General features: G+C 38.4%; 1 protein-coding gene across 1 annotated transcript; it reads left to right on the plus strand.

Annotated features, from left to right (window-relative positions):
• Positions 1–1,746: 1,746 nt before the first annotated feature.
• LOC145795788 (uncharacterized) lies at positions 1,747–6,899 on the plus strand. The gene is made up of 5 exons (XM_082880692.1): positions 1,747–3,213; positions 3,400–3,547; positions 4,197–4,469; positions 4,806–5,172; positions 6,896–6,899. Exons 1-5 carry the CDS (start codon positions 1,747–1,749, stop codon positions 6,897–6,899), a joined length of 2,259 nt encoding a protein of 752 aa, XP_082736818.1.
• The last annotated feature ends 2,651 nt before the right edge of the window (positions 6,900–9,550 follow it).

Raw genomic sequence — 9,550 nt, forward strand, 5'->3', positions numbered from 1 at the left:
TTGGATATAATAAATTGTAGATAATTATTTTGATAAGCAAATCAAGTGAAACCAATTGGGTTTGAAACTTAGGATACATTAGATCATATCTGGAGGTTATTGGAATTTTTTGAATAGCGTGGAGTGGGTTTTGTAATTTTCAAAGTTAGCGAATAGGTTGGGAAGGCTTGTTTGAAATTCTGTTTTATCTTAAAGTCACAATTAATTAAGTTTTGACCGGAACCCATGTCTTGGGTGATTTTAAACGTTGAAGAACATGAACTTAGCTAATATTTAAGAGTAACGGTGAGTTGGGTTGAGCCGTGTTAGTGCGCTTTAGTTGAGGTTACTTAGTTCCTATTTTGTAGTATTTTAAATTAGTTGTGACGTGTAGTTTTTTTTTTATACTTCGTTCAGGGCACTAGTTGGACTTTTACACTCTATTCGATTCAAGGATTATATCATTTCGTTTCAGGTGAGTAGTTTCATGCTACGTATTTTTATAAATGTTCCCCTACCCTGAACTGTTGGAAAATTAAATTGTTGTTTCAAGACTAAACTGTTTTGATAAATTATTATATTATCAATTGAATCAAATTATTTCTGAAACATGTGTGAACTTGGCATACTGTAAACTATTTGTTTTGGTCTCATGTTTATAATGATGAACCACCATGTTTTGCGAAAACTGATGTGTATTGATTATTGGGACCATGTGTGTATTTAGTCCAGGGAAATTATTCCACTGTGTGTGGTGACTCTGGCCACTAGGGAACAGATCCGGGTTGGGCCGTGATGACTCTAGTGCTCAACGATATTAAGGAAAAGACCTTTAAAAACAACTAGGTGACCTTCAATCGGATCGTCTTTGAGAAAAGGCCCAGGTGCCACCCTGAGGATGACTCTTAGTTTGGTATTGGATCCAACGAGGCTTATAGCCTGAGAACTGTGTGGCAGATTATTTGTTTTTCTTGGTACCCAGAAAATTATTGGTGTTCATGTTATAATCTGTTTTAAGTGGAAAATGTCGTTTATCATGTTCTTGTGAGACATGAGTATTTTAAGTGTTGAACTGTAGAACCTTCTTTTGAAACAGATTGTATTTACCAAACTGTATGTCAATCTAGTTTCTGTGATATATATCTTATTTTGGAATTTATCCTTGTTTTCAAAACTGTATTTACTATCCATGTTGCTACTCACTGAGCTATCAGCTGACTTAGTTTTATCACTTCCAGGTGTTAGAAGGACTTAGAGTGGATTCATGGCGTAGCGGGGACTCAATTGCATGGACCTCTAGGGCATTTATTTAATTTTCTTTTAGGTTGCTTTGTCGAGTTTTGTGCATACATTGTGATTGGGTTTTATTTAGAATTATTTTATTTTGTGGGCGGTTTGTGTCCCATTTACTATATATATATATATTTTTTGGAAGTTGGTTATGACTTGTTTTTCACTTGTGGCATGTCCTGGATTGAGTTTTGGTTATTTATTATTGGACTATGGTTTAATTGTTCAAGGTGATATTGAATGCGTGTTTAGGCTTACGTGTGCCTTGGGCTAAGGCCCTGTGGGCCACGACCGGTCATACCCAGGTTTGGGATGTGACAATTGTGGTATCAGAGCTATAGTTTATCAAGTTACATATCTTGCATTTCATCATTTAGACGAGGTCCGAGTCCCTATAGTCCTTAGTAGTGTTTGGTTAAGTTAGTTTTGTTTAAGCTTGTGTTGAGCTTTTCTTAATTTCATTTTGAAGGTTAAGAGATGGCACCTAAGAGAAGAAGTGTCAATGCTCTTGGAACTGAACAACCAGCCGCTAATTGTAGAGTTCCCCATGTTCCTATACCCCCTACCGCACCACCTGTTGCTCCAGCCGTCCCTGAAGCACCAGGAGTTGTTCCTGCTGCACCAGCCGCACAGGTTTTACAATCATTGTTGGGATTACTAAACAATCATGTAGCCCCACAACCAGCAGTTCACCCAACTTTAACTTTGGATAGAGGTTCCTTATTTGAGAGGTTTATGAAGGAAAAACCTCCAGAATTTCACGGAACAGTGGACCCTACGGAGGCAGAGGCATGGGTACTAGAGATGGAGAAAATATTTGATGTTCTAGGTTGTTCAGCAGACCAGAAGGTGGCCTTTGCAGCTTTTAGATTCAAGGGTCAAGCAGAGCATTGGTGGCGCATGGTGAAGCGTCAATATGAGGGTAGAGAAACAGAGCTAGTGTGGAGCAGGTTTTTAGAATTGTTTAATGAGAAATACTTCCCTGAAGCAGTGCGAAGGCAGAAGCAAGTGGATTTTCTCAATTTGAAGCAAAATGACATGTCAGTGGCTCAGTATGAAGCCAAGTTTGCGGAGTTGTCAAGGTATGCCCCACATCAGGTGGCCATAGAGGAAGATAGAGTGATGTTGTTTGAGAATTGCTTGCGGTCAGAGATCTATGCAAAAGTAGCTATTTTGGAGATGAAGACATATTCTACATTGGTAAGCAAGGCATTACTAGCTGAAAGGGGAGTAGAAGAGGAAAAGAGAGCTGAGGAACAAAAGGCTAAGGAACCACAAAACAAGAGACTTAGAGAGGAGAGACAAGTAGAGCATCGTGGTGTTGGTAGCAATCCTAGCAAGAAGCCTTACACCCAAGGTCAGGTTAGCAATGGCATGAGGCAGCAGAATCGGAGGAATTGTGATAGATGTGGTAGGTCACATTCTGTTGGGTATAATTGTGATGGCACAGCTCGAACATGCTTTAAGTGTGGCAAGCTTGGGCATCTCTCTGCACAATGTAGGTCTAAGGGACTGGGAGGTCAGTCAGTAGCACAGTCATTTCAAGGGGAAGGGCAGAGACGAACTTTTTATAGCGGTGGGTTTAACAAGAAGCAGAATAATGGCAAAAGTGGGACTACCCAAGGGCAGACATCCGGGAATGGGGCTCAGGATAAGAAGTCAGCGGCTACCCAAGGACGTGTTTACGCTCTCACTAGAGAGGAGGCTGAGGCTGCTCCATCTGTGGTGCAAGGTACACTCCTTATATCATCTGTACCTGCCAGAGTTTTAGTTGATTCAGGATCTACACATTCTTTTGCTGCACCTAAGTTTCTACGTCATTTGTCTATTCCTTGTGAGCCTTTGGATGTAGCTATTGTTGTGTCTACTCCATTAGGAGAAACAGTAGTGTTAGGAGATATTTGTAGATCTTGTGAGATAGAGATGGATGGTAGAAATTTTCCAGTGGATTTGATTTCTTTAGAGATGAAGGATTTTGACGTGATTTTGGGGATGGATTGGTTAACGAAGCATCATACCTCTATTGATTGTTTTAGAAAGAGGGTAGTTTTTGCTATGCCAGGGCAACATGAGTTTTTCTTTCAGGGAGATGGAAAAGGGTCTTCTATTTGTTTTGTTTCTTCCCTTCAGGCTAACCGAATGTTAAGAAAAGGGTGTCGTGGTTATTTAGCTTGTGTGGTGAGTACTGAACAACCAGAGCAGAGGTTAGAGGACTTGCCTGTAATGAGGGAATTTGTTGATGTTTTTCCAGAGGATCTACCTGGTCTTCCTCCAGACCGTGAGGTTGAATTTTCCATTGACTTGATCCCTAAAACAACACCTATCTCTAAAGCACCCTATAGAATGGCACCGTTGGAGTTGAGGGAGTTACAAACTCAGTTACAGGAGTTGCTAGACAAAGGTTTTATTAGGCCTAGTGTTTCACTTTGGGGAGCACCTGTGTTGTTTGTGAAGAAGAAGGATGGGTCTATGAGATTATGTATTGATTATAGAAAACTGAACAAAGTCACAGTGAAGAATAGGTATCCTTTGCCACGCATTGATGATCTATTTGACCAGTTACAGGGAGCTCAAGTATTCTCTAAAATTGACTTGAGGTCAGGCTATCACTAGTTGAAGGTAAGGGATGAGGATGTTCCTAAGACTGCTTTTAGAACCCGTTACGGGCATTATGAGTTCTTGGTGATGCCTTTTGGTCTCACAAATGCACCAGCCGCATTTATGGATTTAATGAACAGAGTATTTAAGCCCCAACTGGATAAATTTGTGGTAGTATTTATTGATGACATCCTAATTTATTCGAGGAGTAAGGAGGAGCATGAGCAGCATTTGAGGGTAGTACTGCAGATCCTTAGGGAGGAGATTGTATGCAAAATTTAAGAAGTGTGAATTCTGGTTGAGCAGTGTATCCTTTTTGGGTCATGTAGTGAGTAAAGATGGGGTATCTGTGGATACCACGAAGGTGGCAGCAATTGTTGATTGGTCACGACCTACTTCTGTGACGGAGGTACGTAGCTTTCTAGGGCTTGCTGGGTATTACAGACGGTTTGTGGAAGGATTCTCCCGTATTGCTTTGCCACTTACCAATCTCACCAGGAAAGGGGTAAAGTTTGAGTGGAATGATGATTGTGAGCGTAGTTTCCAAGAGTTTAAACAGAGATTGACATCAGCTCCAATCCTTGCCTTACCTACAGATGGAGGTGGTTTTGTGATTTATAGTGATGCTTCCCGACAGGGTTTAGGATGTGTGCTCATGCAGCAGGGGAAGGTGATTGCTTATGCATCACGACAGTTGAAAATTCATGAGAGAAACTATCCTACGCACGACTTAGAGTTAGCAGCAGTGATTTTTGCTCTTAAGATCTGGCGGCATTATTTGTATGGAGAGTCATGTGAGATTTACGCTGATCATAAGAGTTTGAAGTATATTTTCACACAAAAGGAACTAAATTTGAGGCAAAGAAGATGGCTTGAGTTTCTAAAAGATTATGATGTGAATATTTTATATCATCCCGGGAAGGCAAATGTGGTTGCAGATGCCTTGAGTAGGAAATTCGCAATTGGAGATGTAGTTGCTTTGTCTATTGAGAGTTGTTTGGTGGAAGACATGAAACGTTTGAGACTTGAAGTTGTTACACCTGGTAATTGGGCTTATTGTAGTCAATTGACAGTTCAATCGACCTTGAGAGAATGGATTCTTATAGCACAGGAGATTGACCCCCAGTGTGAGCGTATTAAAGAAGAGATGGCAGAGGGTAAGCATGTAGACTTTGTGGTTAGTGATGATGGGTTGCTTAGATTCCGTAGCCGAATTTGTGTTCCTGCTAGTGGTGATTTAAGGAAGGAGATTATGACGGAGGCACATAGTTCTAGTTACAGCATTCATCCTGGAAGCACTAAGATGTATCGGGATCTTCATGAACATTTTTGGTGGAATGGTATGAAGGGAGATATTGCAGAATTTGTGGCTCAGTGTTTGGTGTGTCAACAGGTTAAAGTAGAACATCAGAAACCTGCGGGGAAACTACAACCCTTACCTATACCGGAGTGGAAGTGGGATCATGTTACCATGGACTTCGTGTGTGGATTACCTCGTACTAGTAGTAATCACGATGCAGTTTGGGTAGTTGTTGATAGATTAACCAAGTCTGCACATTTTATTGCAGTACGGATGACCTATTCTCTAGCTCGATTTGCACAGTTGTATGTGAAGGAGATTGTTAGATTGCATGGTGCACCAGTGTCAATAGTGTCAGATCAGGACCCTCGTTTTGTGTATAAGTTTTGGGGTGCGTTACAATCAGCTATGGGTACTAGGTTAAATTTTAGTTCAGCTTATCAGCCTCAGACAGATGGGCAATCAGAGAGGACTATTCAAACCCTTGAGGATATGTTGAGGGCTTGTGCCTTGGAGTGGAGAGGTAATTGGGATGATTATTTGCCGCTCATGGAGTTTGCCTATAATAATAGTTATCATTCTGGTTTGGGAGTAGCTCCTTATGAGGCTTTGTATGGGAGGAAGTGTAGGTCTCCTTTGTGTTGGTATAAGGTTGGTGAAAGGCAAATGTTGGGACCTGATTTGGTGGAGGATGCTACACAGAAAATTATCACCATCAGAGAGAGATTATTGACTGCCCAGAGTAGACAAAAAAATTATGCTGATCATCGTAGGAGAGACTTAGAGTTTCATGAGGGGGATATGGTATTCTTGAAAGTATTACCATGGAAAGGAGTGATCAGGTTTGGAAAGAAAGGAAAGTTGAGTCCTAGATACATTGGTCCATTTGAGGTATTGGAGAAGGTTGGTGAGGTTGCGTACCGTGTTGCTCTACCCCCTAGGTTGGCAGGAGTGCATAATGTGTTTGACGTGTCTATGCTGAGGAAATATGTGCACAGTCCGTCGCATGTGATAGATTATGAGCCGCTTCAGATTAGAGAGGATTTTTCATATGAGGAGATACCTGTTCAGATTTTGGATTCGAAAGAGAAAATGTTGCGTACAAGGGTCATTAAATTGGTTAAGGTATTGTGGCGTAATCATCTAGTTGAAGAGGCGACTTGGGAGCGCGAGGACGAGATGAGCGAGAAGTACCCACATCTATTCACATGATTTACTCAGGTTAGTTTCGAGGACGAAACTTTTCTTTTAGTGGGGGAGAATGTGAAGACCCAAATATAAAAATTAAGTAAATAATTAAATAATAACAATAATAATATTACAATCTTAAATATTTTGATGGTGAATCCTAAAGTGCAAATTAAATATTTGGGGGATCTTTAATTAATTTTTAAAGTATAAATAAATTTTTATGGAAGTTCACAATTTTTTAAGACTTTTGATAATAATCTTAATAATAATAATAATAATAATAATAAACTAGTTAGTAAGGGGTCATTTTGGAAATTTATATTAGGTGGATAAAACCCTAATGGTGAGATATCAATTCTTTTTTATAATCAACGCAACAACAGCCACTTTAGGCTTAGCAGCCGTGAATCATTGAGGGAGAGAGAGACGAAGAAGCTTGTGGCAAACAAGGAGGGAGAGGAATTCTATGTAACCAATACTTTGTGGGTAATTTAATTGTTTATTCTCACTTCTATTATTATTTTTGATCTTCTATAGTTGAGTTCGTGAAATCCATGGTTTGATCATTCAGGTATATATTAATTTATGGGCTGGTGTGAAGGGAAGTTTAGTATATCAAACTTGGGTTATGGGAAATAATGATGGAAGAAGAGGTGCTGTGTGGTTGCGTGAGTCTCATTGTGGAAGAGATGTGACATTATTTTTTGTGTGTTTTGTTGGCAGTGGACTGGTGCCCTTGTTTGGTATAGGTCTAGATATAATGTTTAAGGTTCAACACATTCATGCATAAAGATTGGGTATTATTCAAGGAAAAATTCTGTGCAGAATCATAGACTTTAAAAATCAAGAAACCATACCAAACGAATGAATTTTAATCTGAAATTTTTACAGTAGATTAATTACATACTGAATTGCATATCTGAATTTTTTCATAATTTTTGGGAGTCAAAATCCATATAAATTGAGGTATTCAAATCTGTCCAGGAAACCAGTCCGAAATAGTAAATTCGGGAGTGTTGTTCTCTTTGGGTATAAATCCAAAAATTATCAAATTAGTGTCATTAAAACCGGTTACGAGTCTAGTTTCGTACATTTTTGGCCTTGCATTGATTGCTCGTGTATATTAAGAGAACCGTCAATTTCTTTAAAGTGCTGCAGAAAACAACCTGTTTGGATATAATAAATTGTAGATAATTATTTTGATAAGCAAATCAAGTGAAACCAATTGGGTTTGAAACTTAGGATACATTAGATCATATCTGGAGGTTATTGGAATTTTTTGAATAGCGTGGAGTGGGTTTTGTAATTTTCAAAGTTAGCGAATAGGTTGAGAAGGCTTGTTTGAAATTCTGTTTTATCTTAAAGTCACAATTAATTAAGTTTTGACCGGAACCCATGTCTTGGGTGATTTTAAACGTTGAAGAACATGAACTTAGCTAATATTTAAGAGTAACGGTGAGTTGGGTTGAGCCGTGTTAGTGCGCTTTAGTTGAGGTTACTTAGTTCCTATTTTGTAGTATTTTAAATTAGTTGTGACGTGTAGTTTTTTTTTTATACTTCGTTCAGGGCACTAGTTGGACTTTTACACTCTATTCGATTCAAGGATTATATCATTTCGTTTCAGGTGAGTAGTTTCATGCTACGTATTTTTATAAATGTTCCCCTACCCTGAACTGTTGGAAAATTAAATTGTTGTTTCAAGACTAAACTGTTTTGATAAATTATTATATTATCAATTGAATCAAATTATTTCTGAAACATGTGTGAACTTGGCATACTGTAAACTATTTGTTTTGGTCTCATGTTTATAATGATGAACCACCATGTTTTGCGAAAACTGATGTGTATTGATTATTGGGACCATGTGTGTATTTAGTCCAGGGAAATTATTCCACTGTGTGTGGTGACTCTGGCCACTAGGGAACAGATCCGGGTTGGGCCGTGATGACTCTAGTGCTCAACGATATTAAGGAAAAGACCTTTAAAAACAACTAGGTGACCTTCAATCGGATCGTCTTTGAGAAAAGGCCCAGGTGCCACCCTGAGGATGACTCTTAGTTTGGTATTGGATCCAACGAGGCTTATAGCCTGAGAACTGTGTGGCAGATTATTTGTTTTTCTTGGTACCCAGAAAATTATTGGTGTTCATGTTATAATCTGTTTTAAGTGGAAAATGTCGTTTATCATGTTCTTGTGAGACATGAGTATTTTAAGTGTTGAACTGTAGAACCTTCTTTTGAAACAGATTGTATTTACCAAACTGTATGTCAATCTAGTTTCTGTGATATATATCTTATTTTGGAATTTATCCTTGTTTTCAAAACTGTATTTACTATCCATGTTGCTACTCACTGAGCTATCAGCTGACTTAGTTTTATCACTTCCAAGTGTTAGAAGGACTTAGAGTGGATTCATGGCGTAGCGGGGACTCAATTGCATGGACCTCTAGGGCATTTATTTAATTTTCTTTTAGGTTGCTTTGTCGAGTTTTGTGCATACATTGTGATTGGGTTTTATTTAGAATTATTTTATTTTGTGGGCGGTTTGTGTCCCATTTACTATATATATATATTTTTTTGGAAGTTGGTTATGACTTGTTTTTCACTTGTGGCATGTCCTGGATTGAGTTTTGGTTATTTATTATTGGACTATGGTTTAATTGTTCAAGGTGATATTGAATGCGTGTTTAGGCTTACGTATGCCTTGGGCTAAGGCCCTGTGGGCCACGGCCGGTCATACCCAGGTTTGGGGTGTGACAGATTTTATTTAGAATTATTTTATTTTATGGGCGGTTTGTATTCCATTTAGTATATATTTTTGGAAGTTGGTCATAGCTGGTTTTACCATTTATACTTGTGATTTTTCACTGGATTGGGTTTTGATTTATTTATTTCTGGGTTATCGTCACATTATTTTTTGTGATTTTGGGTTCATGTTTAGGCTTACATGTGCCTTGGGCTAAGTCTCTGTAGGCCACGGCTGGTCATGCCTGGATTTGGGGTGTGACATAGCATTTGGTTAAGTTTTGAAATAATGATTCTAATCAAAAAAAATTATTTTTTTTTTCAAAACTCATAATCAAACACTCAATTCAAAACTCATAACCAATTTTTTTTAAAAAAAATTCTTTTCAAAACTCTATTATTAAAAAAAATTTAAAAATATATATATTTTTTTATTTTGTTCTTTAAA

Source organism: Camellia sinensis, chromosome 7 (genome assembly GCF_055761805.1).
Source record: "Camellia sinensis isolate YWXY chromosome 7, ASM5576180v1, whole genome shotgun sequence".
In the NCBI taxonomy this organism is placed as follows: domain Eukaryota; kingdom Viridiplantae; phylum Streptophyta; class Magnoliopsida; order Ericales; family Theaceae; genus Camellia; species Camellia sinensis.

What these genes read in the sequence shown, in the direction of transcription:
- LOC145795788 (XM_082880692.1), top strand. Translation starts at nt 1,747, where the DNA reads ATGGCACCTAAGAGAAGAAGTGTCAATGCTCTTGGAACTGAACAACCA. An exon ending in ACCTGGTCTTCCTCCAGACC is followed by an intron (nt 3,548 to 4,196) that starts GTGAGGTTGAAT and finishes TGGGTCATGTAG; the next exon opens with TGAGTAAAGATGGGGTATCT. An exon ending in TGCCTTACCTACAGATGGAG is followed by an intron (nt 4,470 to 4,805) that starts GTGGTTTTGTGA and finishes ATGTGGTTGCAG; the next exon opens with ATGCCTTGAGTAGGAAATTC.